The 20,822-nt window shown below is 33.2% G+C and overlaps 2 protein-coding genes across 4 annotated transcripts in view; one reads left to right on the plus strand and one right to left on the minus strand.

Moving 5' to 3' along the window:
* The first annotated feature begins 411 nt into the window (after positions 1–411).
* Positions 412–1,729, plus strand: LOC129743959 (uncharacterized). Its single transcript, XM_055736212.1, has 3 exons — positions 412–833; positions 1,001–1,132; positions 1,200–1,729. The coding sequence occupies exons 1-3, from the start codon at positions 498–500 to the stop codon at positions 1,713–1,715; spliced, it is 984 nt and encodes a 327-aa protein (XP_055592187.1). The 5' UTR covers positions 412–497; the 3' UTR covers positions 1,716–1,729.
* Positions 1,730–11,794: 10,065 nt separating this feature from the next.
* Positions 11,795–20,822, minus strand: part of LOC129743958 (inactive hydroxysteroid dehydrogenase-like protein 1) — a 69,487-nt gene continuing 60,459 nt past the window's right edge. For all 3 annotated transcript variants that reach the window (XM_055736209.1, XM_055736210.1, XM_055736211.1), the window contains exon 6: positions 11,795–12,459. In XM_055736209.1, the coding sequence (XP_055592184.1) occupies positions 12,199–12,459 (261 nt within the window). In that variant the 3' untranslated portion in view covers positions 11,795–12,198. The remainder of the gene's footprint in view (positions 12,460–20,822) is intronic.

The following is a 20,822-nucleotide window of genomic DNA, read 5'->3' on the forward strand; positions in this document are numbered from 1 at the left end:
TAAGTAAGAGCAAATTTACTGGTGTTGGGAAAAAGTGGTAGAAATTTTGACATTTTGAAAATTTTACCATGCAAAAATGTTTTCAAGATCTTTGGGCGTTGTAGTTTTGTACAGCACCGTTTCTATTTCAGCTGTATGTGATAGAAATAATGCTATTATTGCATCACAGCTTGCGAAACTACAACACGTATTGTTAAAAAACTTAAAGGCCACATTTCTTGAAAATGTGTTTGTATGGTAAAATGGTAAAATTTTCAAAATGTACAAAAAGTGTCAAAATTTCTACCACTTTTCCCCAACACCAGTGAACTTGCTCTAAGTGGTAAAGTGGGTAATGTTTACTTGTATCACCCAAACATGCACCCAAACATGCTTCTGTCATTCTTGATAAACCGTATCTCCATGGTTACCAATTCCCCAAACATATTTCAGTACTCCGTTTTCGAATTCAAAACAAACCAATTAGTTGCAACAATCGCCTCGATTCCGGAACCAGAATGCAATTCTTTACTTTGCACCGGAAGTTCGTGTACGTTCGTTATCGGAACCAGTTGTGCTCCTGTTCTACGCTCATCGTCATCGTGCTGACCGTACTAGCCTTGATCCTACCGGCTTGGTTGCTTCTCGAAGTCAATCCCAGCACCCTGCGGGATCACTTCCGGTTGGTCTACGAGCAGCCCAATGTCGCTTTCGCTTACCGATATCTGCTGCTGGCGGAAGTTGGCCGATCGGCTGAGACGTCATCAGCCCCAGGTACCGATATCATTAGCTGCAGTTCTTTCGAGTCGTACAATTCACTGACCGAGGAATGGCAAGAGTGCAATGCGATAAAGGTAGGTAAAGGTAGATGAATGAATGATTTTCCAAATGGCATAGCGTGGGTGACGACTAGATAATTGCTGATTTTGCCGATCGTTTCCCATTTGTCGTTGTTGTTTTCTCATCGACGATGTTAATTGACAATTAATGAAGGTGTACGTTCAACTGCCTTTGCTTTTAGGTAGTCAGCAGCGACGATGACATGGATGGAAAAATCGATCGGTTGAGTGCATCGGTAAGCTTCAATCTGCCGGAAGGTTCCACCGGACTGATGTTCTATACATTCTACTATTTCCTGGATGCAGAAGTTACGGTATGCAAACACTAATCATAAATTTTCCTTTGATTTCTAGTTGGTTTTGTCTCGATTTATATTCTAGAGCCAGTGCAGCTTTAAATTACCGACCATAGTGGCTTTGAACAAAGTAGCTTCTCCACACCAATCATTTACATCCGGAACCATAGAGCATCGAGGCCACCTGAAGGCAGTCCAATCGAAATATTTGCAATGTCCATTTTTTATGCGCTCGATCAAATCACATTTCGATCACAATTACTACCCAACGGAAAATTTCACCACCATTGATGAATTCCTTCCGGAACAAATTGTACTGAAAATTGAAAACCTTAATGCTGCCTACTTTCATATGGAAGAGGACCAGAAAGCTTGGACTAAAAACGGAAGTGATGAAGTGACGATTAAGATAGATTTATCAATCGGTGGATCCGGTGACAGACATACGTCGTTGTTGTACAATTCTTCAACCTGGCAGAAAGTAACTGAGTTCTGGATTTACTATTTTCCTCTGCTGGCGGTAGTCTTATGGATACTCGATACGATTAAAGACCGATTGTTTGGCGATTATTTTCTAAGATCACTGGAGATTATCCCTTAGGGGAAACTGAAACAAGTCTGAAATAAATAAAAATTGGTCTTTATCATGTACCTACATATATTTATCGTCCAGCTATTTTTTATAACTTCATCCGATATCCTCGGAATTAAAAATCAAATTCAAACGTTAAGTACTGAAAAATCTTTTGCGTTAACTTCAGAAGCTTCTAGGTAGCAATAATACTTATGAACAAGTGTTTATACCATCAGTGGAGAAATATTTTGAATTTTCAATAAAAGTATTACCCAACTGTAAAACCAAGTACCGTAAAACGGGGTAACTTTGATCACCGGGTTAAATTTGACCAACAATAAAGTTTTTCACATTATCATCAATAACGCAGTCTATAGTTTGAGTTTTTGAAAACTGTTTTATAGGTTTGAAAGCCTATCAATTAAGTATCAAATAGGCAAAATTTGGTTTGTATTGGAATTTTTTTTTCTATTAATAAAAATTCAATTTCAAAATCTTTAAATATCTATATTTTCCAAGGCCCGCAAACAAACAGCTCTCCTGATGATTCCAAAAAGCATTTAGAAGCAAACGGGTTGCTTAATGTGAAAGAACAACTTTTTTCTTTGTACACTGCCGGCCAAAAGTTTGGGATCACCCTCTAAAAAACATGCAAATTTTGATCGTTCATATCTCAGCCGTCTTAGGACATATTGCAAATCTTCTGATCTCATTTGAGGGGTGATCCCAAACTTTTGGACGATAACTTAAGTGTCTATTTTATTAATTAATAGTACATTCTTAAATTTTTGCACACAATTTTTTGATTGTGTTTTGAGGAGTATACAATAAGGATTCTAATGCAACTGAAATTTTTAAATTTGGTCCACCCTATCCCAAGATGATCGGCTTTGAATATTGAGTGCGATTTTTTGAAAATGCTCTAAGTTTAGGTTAAGTTTTAGGTGCAAAACTAAAATATTATACATGGGCAAAATACCTCCGAAATAGCTATTGCTCATTATCTTTCAAATGAGATCAGAAGATTTGCAATATGTCCTAAGACGGCTGAGATATAAACGATCAAAATTTGCATGTTTTTCAGCGGGTGATCCCAAACCCGGCCGGCAGTGTACCGTCAAACGGGGCATCATGCAAAAGCAGGGTTAGATGCAACATTTGTATACCACAACACTTATTCAATTTTTATTTCAATATACTGTAATAAAGTTATTATTGAATGATAACAAATTGATGATGACATAGTTTTTAACATCGTGAAAGAGTTTTTTAAAGTTTTTGATTCCCATAAAAAAATTAAAAAATCGAGTAATAGATGTACAAATTTTTACATTTTTCGATGCCTTGAAAAACTTTATCTAGTATGACGGATTGGGTTAACGATATCACCTACAAACTTTATATTGCTTTCATTACCCTATACCAACACTGTTGGTGTATAAATATTTTTCGGACAATATCCAATTTTTTAAAATAAATATTTTTATAATTCAGTTAGCCGTCTGGGGCAAAATGCAACAAAATGCAAATCAGAACTAAATCTCATAAATCGCGTTTCCATGTGCTGGAATATGATTGTTTTGCATTATGCTTTTGTTATCATTAAAATTTCATCCATCCTAAGATTTATTTACATGATTTAAGATAATATAATATTTTGTAGTATTTTTTACCCCTCAATGTATGCAGCAGATTAACACTCTTTTCTTAAAAACATTTTTGACAGAAAAAATGTAAAATTCAATTCGAACAAAACCAAAAATTACTGCAATTGGTGCTTTATGCGTCATGACATCACAAATGTATCAAAAACTATAAATTTTCAAACGTTCTCATTTGATATTTCATTAATTACAGAGTTTGTTGCAACTTACCCCTTTTTCTTAGTAGGGTGAAAATCGTATGTTTTTGTAAATTTAAAAATAACTGGTTAAACCGATAATTTTTCTGACTACGTAAAATTGGTGTCCCATCAACCTTAAAACTTTTGATGCATCATACCTCTTGATTATCTGTAAGCATTAAGATTTTAGAAGCCTTTGAAGTTGAAAATTGTTGCATGTTGCCCCAGTTGACGGTATATGAACAGTTATAGCGCTATTTTTACAGTCATTTAATGATAAATTTTTGATATTTAAAAAATAAGGACAATTTCCGAGAGTAAGCCCGTATTGGAAACATTGATAAGAACCTTATCAAACCATCAACTTTGAAAAAATAATAAAAATGGAAAAAGTGGGAGGGCCTAGGGGAATGTGTGAAACTTAAATTTCATTAGTATCTTAGCTTAGCTTAGCTTAGCTTAGTTGACTTCTCATATCCACCTTAAATCATTGAGCTTGAAGTGCTTAGATATGATCATTTATTCGAAACTTCAGATAACATTTTTTTATTAGACTTTGTTCACCTTTCGCATTTCAAATTCCATGATCGCTGGCGTGGCTAAGCAGAACAAGTTCTACCTCACCAATGGTTGCTACTCCGTGATTGATCGAGGCCATCAGCTTTGCGCAAGAGCCAAAAGAATGGTGCTTGGGACTAGCAGTACATTCATAATGCACTCATGCAACTCATGCTCTCTCTTTGAAAATAATCAATAACGGCGCCGGCCACGTCCTAGTAGTCAATGAGGAATGGAGGAAGGATTTTTAGTAGGATACTTCAAAGGATCAATGTACAACCTTTTATTCCTCTTAAATTTCATTAGTATCTTGAAGCTCAAACTATTTAGCAACTATTATAATTTTTGCCCCTAAATATAGGCAGTATCATAGTTCTTTTTCGATTGTAAAAATTTTAAAAATAAAATATTAAAAATCAAGGTTAGATTGATAAACTAGCATATGTAAATATTATGAAGATGTTTTGTATCCTTTATGATAAAAAAATCTTGTTAAAACAGTCAGAATAGAGACTAATCAATGTCACCTCAAAGCATCAAAATCTGAACAGAGACGAAAAAGATTTTTAAATCAAAAATAAAGTAGTCTAAAAAAATTCTTCATCCACGTTTTGCATTCATAGGAGTCCAGTACTGGTTTGAAAAATATAAAACATGCCACATTACTCTTAACAGAAAAAATAATTTAAATATATTGATAAAAGTGATCAATATTATCCCGGATTACGGTATGTTTAGAAATAAAAATTGGAACTTGTCCTATCAAAGTTAATCAATATAGGTACTCAGAAGCAGAGCATACATTTTTCAAACATCATAGTTTACATGGTTGCTGATTTTCCTTAATCATCACGTTTCAAATCTCATTTGATTACAAGTCAAGCTTCAAGGGACTGGAAAAGCTTGACTATCGTCCTGGATTTCTGTTCGTGTGACGGTTGTTATTTTTCAAACCACGTTCGTCAAAACGAGTGAACGGGCGTAGGTTCAAAGTATTTATGAGTTGGGAGATTTACCAGAGTCGAAAATAAATAAAATTCGGATTTTATTAATACTACCAATTGAAGATTTAAAATGTTTCATTAGAATTTTTTATATATGTTAGATCACTTTGAAAGCCAAATTTTTTGCACAAATAAAAAAAAAGTCGAAAAGCAGCGAGGTCGAATTTTTCCTAGTCCCTAAATTATGTCCCGATACCCTACTATCCTGGGCTGATCTCCAAAAACGGAAACGTTGTTCGTTGTTTTCGGATTTAGTTTCAGCCACGATCACGACTAATGACGTACTTGTCTTTTTCGGCGTCGTCTTGGAATGTTTTTTTTTTTTTCATCTAAACAATATCCCATCACAGTCAAAAAGCCGACGACGGACTGAAGGCCACAATGATTATTCCGACGCTTCATTTGACTGAAGGTTGAGGCGAGATTGTTTGCTTGGTTACTCATTTGAATGCGCCTGTTATGTATGCGACTGCTTTAACTTTTTCACAGTCACAGTTTTATGACTGATGACGGTGAATTTTTTACGCTCTGCTCAGAAGAACAACTTCACCCAAATGAAAAACTGGTACTTTTTTAAAGGTCTGAACTCAGAACCAGTCTAGATTACAATTGAAATCCAATAATGCTCTGGGGGTACAACGGTCCTGGACTGGTCTGGAGGCGTAGTACCAGCCCCTTTGATTCATTCACTTCCAACAACGGAGATCTTGGATATCACATCAGTTCTTTTTCTTACTACGTTTTGATGCATTTAGCACTTTTCTCGTTTTGTTTATAATGTTAGTTTGTTTATTGTCATTTTCCATCATTTTTTACTTATTTTTCGTAATTTTTAGTTTTTGTATTCGTTTTTCTATTTTATGAAACTCTCAAATTTTAAGTTATTTTTGAGTTTTAAATTTTTTGGTATTGTATTTTACCACCATTTAAGAACGTAAAAACGTATTCATGATGAATGTCTAAATTCCATTGGACCTGTTATAGCAAAAATTATAAGTTAATGTCGTTCCAAAAATCCGTTAGATTTCGGCCAACGTGGATGTTACCAAAATCAAATGTTGTCGAAATGGAATGTTGCCAATAACGAATGGAGTTTATCGAAGTCCGCGGGTATTGTTGACTTTTTAAAGCAACTGTATCCGTGTGCAAAACAGCCAGTTTAAACCTCAAAATCCGGTCAAAGCAACCCTCCGGTGATCCTTTACACCAGTTTCAACTCATTTTTTAAAGTGGTATAAGAGCACCTGTATCTGTTGTTTATTCTTGAGCCTAATTTATTCAGAATTGTATCAACGAAATAACAATGAATCCAGTGAGAATCTGGTAGCCCCACTCGTGTTCCATTAACTTTAAAACGGCTTAGACCTGCATCGAATTGGATCAAAATCTCCTTAGGGCACCTATATACGTGGTCCAAACAGCCGTTTTAGTCCAAAATTCAGATCAAAGAAACCGCATCCGAGATCCATTATACAAGTTTTTACTCAACTTGTTTTAGAACTGGTATATGTATTGCTCCAAAATTGATGATGACAATTTCACGTAGTTATATGAACCGTTTAACAGTTAATGGGCCACGAGTTGTGTTACCAGTTTTCCACTGGATTGGATCCTATTTTGTTGGTCCAATTCTTGTACAAATAAGACCCAAAAATAGACCACTGATACAGGTGCTCTTATTCCTTAGTTCCTTAGAGCACCTGTATCCGTGGTCCAAATAGCCGGTTTAGACCCGAATTCCGACCCAAGCAACCACATCCGTGTTCCATTAAACCATTTTCATCTCAACATTTTTTAGAACCGGTATAAGGATTCCTTCAAAACTGATGAGAATTGAATTCAATTTGACGCAGTTCTAAAAAAATTGACAGTAAATAGATCACTAACGGGATTGCCATTTTTTCACTAGATTGAGTCTGATTTTGTTGGTCAAATTCTTGTATAAATTAGACCCAAGAATAGATCACGGTGCTCTTAGCAATCTTTACACCGGTTTTAAAAAATGTTGAGATTAAAATGGTATAATGGAACACGGATGTGGTTGCTTGGGTCGGAATTTGAGTGAAACCGGCTATTTGGACCACGGATACAGGTGCTCTTACGATGAACCTTTTATCTTCGAAATCGGCCAAAATTTGCGGACAGGGTATCTCCAAAAACTAGAGGTCAGATTTCCCTCAGATTTTTGAATTAATTTTTTTTTAGATCATTTGAATATATTCGTAACAAAACATAAAGTTTGGAGATCATTTTCCAAGATTTATTTTGATGTTTAATTCTTAATTTCCAGTTACAGAAATTAAGTAGAAGCCTTTGAGCGAAGAACCGAAAGAAGAACAAAAGGTTATACGTTTTTATATATTTATATATATATTATATATATTATTATTATATATTATATTATATTATATATATTATATTATATTATTATATATTATATATATATATATATATATATATATATATATTTATATATAACACTTTAAAATCCTTGTGGATTCCGAGTTAAAAATTGAACAACCAATTCACATGAGAAAGTATAAACTTTAAAAATCATCAAGAAAGGATGGAAGATTTTTAACAATGATTTTTTGACTTAATTTCCATGTGGATTATTTAAACTTTGGGTTGAAATGAAAGAAGGAATTAATAAATTGTTTCTTGGTCTCAAATATTATAAATTAAAGTCCTTTCATTTACTTTGCTCAAAATTTGAATTATGTACTCAATTTACAAGGTAAGCATGAGCCATTTTGTTATAATGAGACTCGATGAATGCCTTTATTTCAGAAAATCGTGATCAAATTTATGTTTGATTTTTTAATTGTATGGGAGAGTGGGGAATCATGGGCCACTTTTTTTCGTTGTTCCATAACTTCTTCATTATAAAAGATAAAATGAAAATAAAAAATGGTATGGTTTTCTACATTTTCAAGGTATCATAAGGTATTTTTTTTTAAATTTTAATAAGTTATTTTCCCCAAATTCTGACTGTTTGAAAAAAAGCAATATTTTTTGGATTTTGAAAAATGGTGGGGAATCGTGGGCCACCAAATCCAAATTGACCAAATAAAAAGCAAAGTTTATGGGTTGACCCAAAACTGTGATTTCTTAATTCATTTCGTTATTTAAATGCAATTTCAGATGATGAAATAAAAAAGAGAGGTGTGTATGATCGCATAGATTCCAAAATCTGGCTCGCGAACGTTTTGGCAAAATTTCTTTTATAGGATGGACAAAATATTTTTCATAACTTTTCATTTGGCATAAGAAAACTTTGCAGATAGGTAAAACGTTTTTTAAGTTCTGAATGTGTAGTAAAACATAAAAATATAGCTGATTCAAGATGTGTGGCCCACGATTCCCCACAAGCTATGATTTGCAAATTGGTTGCGTTTGTGTGACTTATTGATGTTTCATCAAAAATTCCCTTTCCACGTGAAAGATCATGACAAAACTAAGATCATAAGCGTATGAGCATATTTTTGATTTGCACTTTAGGTTCCCCATCGAGGAAATTAGCGAGTGTTTTTTAATTATGTAAGTAAATTTTTCTAACTTTTTTTTGCTTGATAAATAAAAGAAGCATATGATGCGTATTTCAGTCAACAACATATAGGAATATATGCCCACGCAAAGCGACGACGATGACAGTTGGTTTGAGATTTTTAGCTCAACAAACATCTGAGATATTGAAAGTGGCTCACGTTTCCCCATGGCTCACGATACCCCACTCTCCCCTACATAAACCGTGCTGAACACTTAGGCTGTGGTTTAAATACTCAACAATCAATAGCTAAAGGGCCGTTTCCTAAAAACGTGAGCACAAGATCACTGCGCTGCTTCATAAATTTTTGTGCCAATTATTTCATAAAATTAATGGATTCAGATTTTTAATTTTTAAATGGTTAAAGCTTTAGGTTGCCAGATTGCTCGGTTTTATCCGATTTTTTCCGGATATTTCATATAAAATTTAGGAAAAGTCAAGGATTCAAGGATTTCCTCGAAATAGCGCGAATTTTGCCCGAGTTAATTCTCATTCTCATTGTCAAATCAAACTAAAAAAAAATGATTTTTTTTTAATTTATACCATTAAAAGAAATATTTTCTTAAAAAAATGCAATTTTTTTATTTTTACGATCAAAAGGAATTTTTTGAGCAAGTTTCTTAAAAATAATCATGAAAGGTTTTTTGAAAGCCTAAAATACAATTTCAAATCTGCTGTAAAATAATTATGAAAAAAGATTTTATTTTCTGTTTTTTTTTTTAATTTTTGACAAAATATATCCGGATTTTGCACGGATTTTGGTCGACAATTTTGTAATGAAATGCCCAGATTTTGCATGTTTTGAGATAAAATAGCCCGGATGTATTCGGCCTGGATACGTGCTGAAAAATATCTGGCAACCTTATTAAATATAGCTTTATACATGAATTATTTAGCTTCTTGTCATGTTAGCAAAAAATAAAGCTTAAAAATAGACAAAACCAATTATCAAAAACAAACTTCTTACAAGCTTATTTGAATTTTCTGAATGAATTTAAATGCAAAAATTTCTTCTCCCATACAAATTTCCACACAAAACTAAAACACGCTGCGCTTATTCCCGACGCGGAATTCCCGGAAATACAAAATACCGGAAATTCCCGATTTCCAGCAAACGACTAAAAATCCCGAGAATTCTCGAAGGCAATATAGAAATGCTAAATTACTAAAAATTTACACATCGGAAAAAATGGATCAGATTGGGCAAGAAAAATGATAATTTTTCTTTGAAATGTCTCTAACACCTAAACATTGTTTTTCAAAAACTGGTTAACAGAAAAATATTTTTTTCGTTTGAAAACTATTTTTAAATGTAAAAAATTGACGAAAAATCTAAAAAACCAAACAATTCCAATTTGGAATCGCTACGAATAGAAAATGATAGTTATCGTACGAGATTTGATGAATAATCTGAAGTCTAGCTAACTAACTTCTGTCGATAGTGAGAAATCTTTCACATTTTTTTTCAAATTTTTGCAGCAAGAATCAGTCAAGTTTGGCGGGTCAAGTACACGCTTTTTTATTTTAACTCAAAATTAAGTACGACCGAGGTTCAAAACATAGTTCGATTCTTTGAACTTAAAGTTAAGTACCCTTTTTCCTCCTTGCGATGGTTCAAAGTAGAGTTCGAACTGCGAACTCAAAATTGATCCTTTTTTTTTCTTCGGCGAGGGAGCAAAGCTGAGTTCGACCTTATGAACTAAAAATTGAACTCTCTTTGAACACTTAGCGAGTTCAGTTCGAAATGGAACAGCAACCAACGAACACGTCGCAAAATTTGGTCGTTCCGGAACAATTACCGGAATACTATGAAGGAACTTCATAATGGAATGCATGTTCACCGTGTCAGCGTAAAGTTCTGTCCGTCATTGTCATCATACGGTGAGCGGCTTGGAATGTCCGGAAACTTCCGGATGTTGTTTACTTCCCGTAGGAAGTAACATCCGGGAGTTTTCTTTGACTGGGAGTGTCAAAACTTTCCACTGCTCTGCAATTGCAATGCAATGTACCGAAACAGCAACATCCGGGTACAACAAATTTTAATCATCCTTTAATTCCCTGAAAATAAGCTACCCTCGAAAAAAAGGATAAATTCGAGTTCGGCAGCCGAACTTAGTATTGAGTATGCCTAGTAAAATTTATCAAAATTTAAGAAACATGAAGGGATACGCACAGTGCGGTGATCCCAAAAAGCCGGTGGAAATAAAAGTAATAAAAAGTTGACATTCGATAAAATCTTTATTTTCTATATTCGATTAGTAAAAATAAATTATTAAAATATGTTTTCAGCTTCTAAGCTGGCCTAAGTTCAATAGTTTCAATAGTTTACTCAGTTTTTTATTTTATTATTATTGTTGGCTGTTGTGTTGAAATTTATGTAAATCAATAGATGTTATATTTGCATTCACCTGTCAAGTGATAAGTCACCAAACAGAAAGTTCTGATCCCCAATTAAAAAAATATTTTGAAATCTTTGCATTTCATCATTAAATTAAGATAGTTTTTTTTAATTTAAATCATTGACTTCATGTTTATTTAAAAAGAGAAAAAGCTGAATAATAAGCGAATTGTGTTTTAACGACTTCAATAAATCATACTTCACAGATCTTAACATTAATACATATGTAGCGCTTTTATTCCTCTTCAAGGTTATTAATTTATTTTAGAACGTACCCCATTAACCTCCAATTTTATACACGAACTAGAAAATGTGTCCAACAAATTTTGTGATAAGTGTAATGTGTCACAGCATGTTTGGTTGAATGTTACACTCTATTTTTAACTAGTTTTGATCCTTTAACCTGTTATTTTCACGAAAACTTTTGACGCCTATTAAAAAAAAAACTTTTTTCCAAGAAACACCGCGATGGTCGAACAAAACTTGTATGTTTTGAGAAGATGATGTACATAAGTGTTGAAGTCAGGATCAAATTGTACTGAAGTAAAAAGAAAGAAAACCTGCAGACAGGATTCGAAATTTTAGCTTGAATATTCAAAGTTGTTAATATATTTATGTATATGTTTTAATTTTGCGTAAGAATTTCTTTCACTTTTTTGCATAAAGTTTAACGAGTATTTGAAGCTTTTTTATTTTTCAGATTATTTCATTATTTCATCAAGAGGCTTTCTTTCAAAAGAGATAGGTTCAAACGGATTTCTCATTAACTAATTTATTATAATCTCGCTAACCCGAGTATATCTAAGTGTGATTAAAAATATTTTCCCCTGAATACACAGGAAAATCGCATTGACTTATACTAATCTGCTATAACTGGTATTTGAAATGCATCGGACACATGACATCATTCCAGTTCAATGAACATGGAATTGAACATTAGTACGAACTGAACAGTTGTATTACACAGCAAAAAATAAGGGGTTAACGTTCGATCAAAAACTGCTCAAATGAGGGTAACCGAAAATATACTGATGTGATGTTATGTAGCAAGTCTGTTACATGCTTTTGGTCAAATTATTGTTACGTTTTTATAACCCGAAATCGTTTGCTGTGAAGGTTCCAATTAATTAAACTTTTAATTTCTTTCCCTACAAGAAGCTTTATTCCACCTTAGCGGTGGAAGATTGAACCTGCCGTTGACTATGGTAATACTCCTTCCGGAACCGCTTGTTCATGATGCCTCCGATGATAATCCGGACCCACTCCGGGGCCAGCTGCATGAAACAGTACTGAATTCCGTGAGTCCAGTAGCCGGTAGTCTGCTTCGACTTGCCCAGGGTGAACACCGCAGATTTGGCGTAAGACTCGGCATCAGGGATGAAAAGACCGCCCTCCATCACCGTGGTGGAGAAGTTGTTCATCTGGAAGAGGAAAAAGTCAAAACGTTAGAAAATAATTTTATTTTTTGGTTTTATTAACAGTTCTAAGAAAATGAGAACAAAACTACAGAAAATTTTAAATTTGTAAGAAATAACCAACAACGACTTATAATTTTATATTTTGCTTAACTTGATGTTGTACATTAGGGTGGGCCTTATTTACCAACTTCGTTGAAACCTAGCTTGCATACCCCAATCTTGGTCTAATCAATGATAAAACAGTAGGGGAGAATGAGGATACTTGATCCCTGGGGATACTTGATTCCTTAGCTATATCTCGAAACTGGAATGTCTTACAAAGATCAAATGTTCTAGAAAAATGTGCCAAAATGAGCAAAATAACAATGCTTGTAGTTTAAAAAATTTTGACAAAATAATTGTTTGAGTAGTTGAACTTTGTTTGAAAAATTTCACAAAATGTAACTAGAAGATCTTCTTTTATCACTTTAAAATGTTCCTTACATGGGAAAATTATGAAAAAAAATATTTGTTCCAATGTATCAATCGTTCGAGTGTAAAATGAACTTCATAATGCCATATTTTCAAAGCAATGGAAAACTCTCAATTTTTTTCAGAAAAAGTTTTCTAAAATGTTTATTATGGGTACAATTGATCCCCTAGAGTTGGGTACAATTGATCCCTCTTCCAAACGGCATATTCTTCTTCTGAATTGATCGTTATGATTGCTGATTACGAAATTACTAATATTTATCCTAAAACTAATATTTATCAAACAATTGTCTGAAGAAAAGAGCAAAAATAATTAATTTTCTCTTAATTATGAAAAATAGCGCCTTTAAGTATGCAATGTTTTTAGCGTTAGGACAAAGTTCTAGAATTTTCTTCTTATGTCTGCTATAAATTGTGAAATGAGAACAAACATGACCAAAATAGTCAATTAACATTCTATCTTGGGGTTTTGTTTGATTTTTATACAAGGATTAGGGGTTCCTGAATAAAAGATCAAGTCTCCTTCAATCGGGGATCAAGTCTCCCCTAACTTCAGAAAAATCGCAATTTTTTTACTCCCACGAAAATGCTTCTAGTTCATCAACGGGTTCAAGTATCGTTCTAATTTTTGGAGCAGAGAAACTTGAAGTTACAAGCTGCCAGAAAATGTCAAAGACGGCGAGTTGCTAAATTTTTCCAAAAAGATATGGTGAAAATAAGAAAAGGGGATCAAGTATCCCCACTCTCCCCTACTAACAAAGTTTAAGCTCATGCGGATAACTCTGAGGTAAGATTGCCAGAATTTTTCGGGCACGTATCCGGGCTGGACAAATCCGGGATATTTTATCTGGAAATTTGGCAAAATCCGGGCATTTGATTCAAAACTGTCAATCGAAAATCCGAGCAATATCCGGGCAAATTTTGTCAAAACCCAGAAATTGCTTACCATACGGAAAAGTGAAAATTTTCAATAAAAAATATCGTAATTAGTTCTAGCGACACTGCGGAACAACACAAACTTTGTGACGTTAGGATTTTAATGTGGGGAACAACTTCGTTGAATAAATCATTTTGACGCACGTGTAAAAAGTAACAGAAACAACCAAAAACACCAAATCATGTAAGCATCCTTTCAGCGTTGTATCTGTAACATTTAAATATGCATTGCAAAGATAATCACGGCCAGGCCAACCATGTGGTAAATATCGCAAAAGAAACTGCAAAAAGGGTAGGAATAAAGCGTGGAGTTCCCTACCAAACTTGATATAAAAATCATATAGTACTGCAAAAGTCCTGAATCGTAAAAAGGTTGGATCTCATAAGACAGATTATCGTCGACAAAATACATTCTTCGCTGATTCGGAACTGTAGGTACATCTAACGATGGTGGGAGCCAAGCAGGTGATAATGGAATCTTTTGCTACCGATATTTTTGAAGGATATTTGATTCTATTCACATCCTATAGTTTTTTTTTTGCTACCGTCACTTCACAATTTTGTATACCTTTCCAGTTATTTTCAACTGTATTTAGTACCGGCTGCCTTATTCGAACTTTTTCCATAATTGTATTTTGTCTTGCATATATTTTTTTTTAAATTTTGTAATATTGGAAAACCTTTTTAAATTAAAAACAACAGTTCCAAAGGCGGTTGCAGATATTAAACATTTCTGTTTAAGTCAAATTTTAAAACGTAAATATTTACATCCAGACATAAAAATGTTTACAATGTTACAGTGTTGGTCTTATCTATGTATCCATTACGTGTGAATCACTGTGTGATAGCTCGAACCAATTTCAATGAATTGAAAACTGCTATCTTGGCAAGACTTGGCTCCCAAAATCATAAACTCATTAAGATACACCCAAAATATCAATGCTCTTGAGGCATTTTCATACCACTTCTGGTATTTGGCTCCAGACTCTCCTAAAACTGTTATGGATGACAATGTTCTGAAAACAAAAACAGTTGGAATAATAGTGTGATTTAAAAGCACATTAGTGATGATAAAAGAAAATTCAATAAAAGAATAATCATTGACAACAATTTGACATCATTTGCAATGTTATTTCCTATTAAATATTTCTTTTAATTTGGAAAATACCATAACGCACAGTGGTTTAAAACTCGAAAAACGTGATCATGAGCTTTTAAAGATTTAAATGTCAAAATAGCTTTATAACATCCACAATGATTCATTCAAAATGCGCATATTTAATTGTAAATTTTTTCCTGATCAATTCATCTACAAGTGAGTTATTTTTTTTTATTTTTTGTATCTATCATTTGATCACTGTGACGTCTTCAAAAAAGTTGTAGATCATCATATTTTGAAAAACTTTGTAGAAGACGTCATAGCACTATCTTTTGAAACAACATGATTGAAAGACATATTTTTCAAAAACTTACCTCAAAAAAAGAAATATTCTTTCAAATTTTTTCGAAGCGAGTTTTGAGACCACCTTTGTATGAGAGAGTTGTGACAATTGTTAAACTAAACAACTTCATTGAAGGTGTCAAGTTGCTATTTTCATGTTAAAAGGTACAGAATTGCATGTTTTTATTGTCCAATATCTCTAAAAGTTGCAAACATACCAAGACAAAAAATTACATTAGAAAGGGATATCTTTCAACTTTCATGGACATATAGTTTCATTTGTATGCATGAGGTTTAATTACTAAATAATTTAACTTGAAAATGGTAGATTGGTAAATATTTGCATTTTTTTTAGCAAATTGAAAGCTTGCCCTTTCTATGTTTATATTTTTGTTTTAGTATGTTTGCAACTTTTAGAGATATTGAGCAATAAAAAGATGCAATTTTGAAGAGAAATCTCCCAAAAAGTACTCTTTTACTTCAAAATAGTGACTTGACACCTTCAATGAAGTTGTTTAGTTTTACAATTATCACAACTCTCTCATACAAAGTTGGTCTCAAAACTCGCTTCGAAAAAAGTTAAACGAATTTTGATAACTACAAAAAATTATCTCACTTGTAGGTGAATTGATCAGAAAAAATTACGATAAATATGCGCATTTTAAAACTATGAAACATTGTAGAACATATAACAAAGCTAATTTGGAATTTAAGCCTTCAAAAAGCCCATGATCACATTTTTCGAGTTTTGAACCACTATGCAACGGTTACATTTATCACAATACTAGCTGATTTACCCGGCCTTGCTCAGGTTCACATTAAATATAAGTCAAAATTGATTTGACTTTTCGAAATTTTGAAAGCTTTTAATTAATCATTTCAACAAATTTGGCCATGTTTGTTTGACCATGTGGTTTTGTAAGCCTATTTAAAGTTTTGATTTGATTTTTAACAAAGTTTATCGTTTTCATATTATTGAAAAACTAATAGTTATTAGGTTATTAGTTATTAGCTAAAATAATTTCCCTTGAATGCCTATTCATCGAATCACGAACAACATTTTAAACTAAGGTTTCTAAAATGCTCCGATTTTCCATTTTAATTTTTCATTTTAACGTTCAGAAAGGAAATTTTTTATGGCAAATTTTATCCAGACTTGTTTTGAAAGTCTAAAATACATTCGATGAAGTGGTTTGGTGAAAAAAAAATATTAAAAGTGTTTTCTTCTTAATTTTTACTGAATAATTCCGTGGTTTTGACCAAATTTGCTCGGATATTGCCCGGATTTTTGGTTACACATTTTGAAAACAACTACGCGGATTGTTATAGAAAATTACCCAGATTTTTTCGGTCTGGATACGTCCGGAAAAATTCTGGCGACCTTATCAACCCGTAATTTTTTGGGAAGCCTGAAAAGATTTAGTCTTTTTAACAATGTATTTTTTTTCTTGTCCATGTGTTTTCTAATGAAAATCCAATATCTTAGGCTTGTAAACATATGTACACGATCTCTTTTGAAGATTATCCCACTTTTTGAAATGAATGATCTGTCGTAGAATAGTGTATTCGAGCTTAATTCGTACTTATGATGAGAATGAGAAGTTGTTTCAGATGTTAAAATTTTCATTAATAGTTTTTAAGTTATCAAAAAACACATCACCTCGGAACCGAAATCACCCATTTTACAGCATTATGACAATTTTATTTGAGTTACATTTCAATTTTTCTTTTCTTTGACACAACTTTTACATTAATTATCTTGAAGAGTGATCAATGTAAAAATCCTAAAAATCCTTGACCTTGTACAACAGTTATATGTAACTTTGAGGCTACCGTAATTTCGAATAATAAACTTAAACTTAAACATAGAACTCATTCGTTTGAATTTGCACTTCTAAAGGCTCTAGTTTTCTCATATTAGATGGTAAAATTGAACACATTGATGACCAACAATAACTCAACATTTATAAATTGACCGATGAAATTAAATTGTATGAAATAACAACTTCGGATTTAAGTACTAAAAAGTTTAATGCGTTGGATTTGGTTTCAATTTTTTCCAGAATATGCACGTTTAATTGTCTAACCTGCCTGTTGAATAAATTCCTAGACAGCAATCAAAGCATTGAGATTGCAGCATTCAACTCACTACCCTTAATTTAGTTTCTTTCCCTATGAGAAATTCCAAAGATATGAAAATGGTTGGTTCCTAAAAGCTGGAACATTAGTTTTTATTCCAAAAAGTTATTCAACTGTAGAAGTCAATTCATAATGAAGGTAAATCATTGTATCCATTCATCACACACTGCATATTCTTGTTGACTCTCAACGCCTCCCAGCGGCGGTTAGGACCACTTTGAAAACCACTATTCTGATCAATATGTTCCTAACAGGCGATTAGTATTTTTTTTATTCCAAAAGTTGACTTATTATTTCATCCAAGAACCACGTGATTGTGCCCTGTGCTACGAACATCAGTAGACGAAAAAAGTCCACCAAAAACTTTGCTATCAAATTTTTAATCATTAGGGAACATCCATAAATGACGTAGCTTTTTTGGAGTTTTTATACCCCCCCTCCCCCCTCGTAGCATTTCGTCACAAAGTCATAGACCCCCCTAGATAATAACGTAGCTTTAATAACCCGCCCCCCAATTTTTAAAAATCGGTTTTTAATTTTTACTTTTATTATCAGGGGCTGTTCACATACCACGTGGCCACCTTAAGGGGGGGGGGGGTATGAAAATATCCACGCTTGTCCACGGAGAGGGGGATAGGGGTTTGGGTTATGTCCACGTGGAAATACTAACTTCCAAAATATTTTCTAAAGATGAATAGATATTAAGATGTTTAAATCAAAATAACGAAATATCACAGATTTCCAGTTTAAGCTTCAACAATTAGTAGCCATTTAAAAGCAAGTTATATATATGATAATTTAAAATTATTTTATATCAGGAAATGCTTAAATCAGCCATTTCAATAACAAAACGGCTAAAAGTTGTGTTTTTTAACGGTCAAATTAGATTAAGAAAAAATACATTCTCAAATCTGTTCACGTGGACATCTGTGGAGGGGGGTAGGGGTTTGCCAAATTTCCACGCTTGTCCACGGAGGGGGAGAAAGGTGCCAAAAATCTCATTTGTCTGTCCATGTGGAACCTGAACGGCCCCTCAGCATTTTGTAGGAATAATATAAAAAATAAAATAAGGGAAAGAAGTTATAAATGGAATTTTAAAAAAGCATATCAATCAGTCAAAAAAAAATCAAGCTACCTTTCAACGAACAGGATAGCTAGTATTTAAGTATTCAATCAGTTACGTCGGTCCAAATTATCTCCATTCTGGATTCCAATGAAATCGTTGGGCAGCTGTCCTCCATCGTCTGTTCGGCTGGACTAATTGCATCTGCGATGTCAACTGCCTCCACCCACTCTCTATCGTCCTTTCACTTCGTGTCCTCTTTTAAATTACTCAAAACAATTTTGATTTTTTTTTCGATATTTAATTAAAGCTACGTAGCTTTACTTCAAACCCCTACCCCCCCTCTCGTCACACATCGTCACACAAAGTCAAACCCCCTCCCCTCCCCCCAAATGCTACGTCATTTATGGATGTTCCCTTAGCAGGCTTAAATTTGTTGTCCAGCACACGTGAACTCTGGATGGTCGATTCTTGGTGATGGTGAAAATAAACCCGCCAAAAGAAATGAGACTCTCGAAGCCCCCCATCATTTTGAAAACCATTTCAGTTCTAGTCAATAAATACTTAACAGGCTTGTTGTAATTTTCAATCCAAAATGAAAGCTCATTATTGCATAAAAAAATCTCGTACCAGTAGAATGTAAAAAAAAACACCCGCCAAAATTTCTCCATTCAAATCTTTAAAGCTTAGCTAGCTTCGATTTGCTTTCCAGCAACTGCATGTGAACTCAGGACGATCGTTTCTAATGCCCGGCCCATGGTGATGGTGAAAACAACCCGCCAAGGGGAAAAAAGTCGGTTGACAAAATGGGTGCCATGACTTTTGATTCGTGTGAATAAAACCGAAAGTTATATGGGAGGGTCTCTTTTCTTAGGTGGGAGGGACTCAAAACTATTACTAAAACCTTACCATGGTCCAAGCACATAACTGTACCAAATTTCAGGCTGATCGGTTAAGCGGTGTGGATTTGTATAAGGTGCATACAAACATATATAGTCCAACTCATCTTTATATATTAGATAAAATTTTTATGCGGGAAAAATTGTAAAAATTAATCGATGACCAATAAAACTCCCCTTAAAGTTTTGGACGATAACTAGACTAGATATCTTTTTCATCCAAAAATAGTCCATCTTTGGTCTGGACATAACAAAGTTCATCGCATTCATTTTACCATGTTTTGAAAAATAAGTATTGCTCATATGTATTTTGCCGTATTAAATTGAAATTGAAATTAAGCCTTCATTCCACATTATAATCGTTCATGAGCTCGAATCAGAACCTAAAACAAAATCCTGTAATGAAATTTTAAAATGTTCAGGATAATAATCAATATGTGTTGGTAGTATCTGGGGCTATTCATTCTGAATTATTTTCTTTACTCCGTTATTTGAAATTGTTAAACTTTAAGCTCAACAATGATTCATAAAGGATGTCGTGTATTTTAAAACTTAAATTTGGAAACGGGAAACAGATTCTAATTTCGTCAAATAAAAACTTGGTATCTGAAAAAACATTTAGATTTTTTGCTAATTGTATTTGAATTTATAAAATCCAAAGAAGATCTTTCAAGTGAACTCAATATTGTATATCATCTGGCTTTTTGGTTAAAAATTTGTCTTAGATTATTCATTTGAAAGTTAAAGTTTTAATTCGATCCCCAAAAATTCATTGATATCATTCTAATTTTTGAACCATCAACTGAATCCTCCAATAGAAATATTTGATTTGTTTTAATGCTAAAATTTTAATTTTTAATCTGAAATTTTCATTATTATGGCATGTTATGTATTTAAAACAGAATTTGAAAATGAATTCAAAAATGAATGAAAATTGGTGTAAAGCAGATTTATCGATTCCCAATTTTAATAAAAATATATTTGGTATAAATAAGAGCGCGAAGCTCACATCCGAATGTGAAAGAAAATATTAATAATAATTTGAATTATAAATACATCATTGTAATCCTATAGTATGAGTGAGTATATGCCTAACTTAAGGTTTCCAGGTTGCCCGGTTTTATTCGGGTTCGCCCGGATATTTAATCTAACAATTGGATACAGTTCGGCCCGCCCCGGCCTTGTTGCTGCATTTCATTGAAAAATGCTCGGATTTATTTTTTTATTTGTCGAATAAAACGAAAAATAAACAAATTTTGTTGAAATTTTTTTTATTTGTACATACCTTCAAAACAAAATGTTTTGAGCAAGTTTTATAAAAAAAATCAAAGCAGGTTTTGGAGGCATGACGAAGAGTTTTGATAAAAAAAAATTCCTTCAGTTTTTATTTCTTGATTTTTGTTGAGTTATTTCTGAA

This window comes from Uranotaenia lowii, chromosome 2 (genome assembly GCF_029784155.1).
Source record: "Uranotaenia lowii strain MFRU-FL chromosome 2, ASM2978415v1, whole genome shotgun sequence".
NCBI classification, from domain to species: domain Eukaryota; kingdom Metazoa; phylum Arthropoda; class Insecta; order Diptera; family Culicidae; genus Uranotaenia; species Uranotaenia lowii.

Excerpts from the sequence above, each read along its gene's own strand:
- LOC129743959 (XM_055736212.1), top strand. The coding sequence starts at position 498 with ATGCAATTCTTTACTTTGCACCGGAAGTTCGTGTACGTTCGTTATCGG. Across the intron at positions 834-1,000 it reads AAGAGTGCAATGCGATAAAG|GTAGTCAGCAGCGACGATGA; the intron begins GTAGGTAAAGGT and ends CTTTGCTTTTAG. Across the intron at positions 1,133-1,199 it reads TCCTGGATGCAGAAGTTACG|AGCCAGTGCAGCTTTAAATT; the intron begins GTATGCAAACAC and ends TTTATATTCTAG.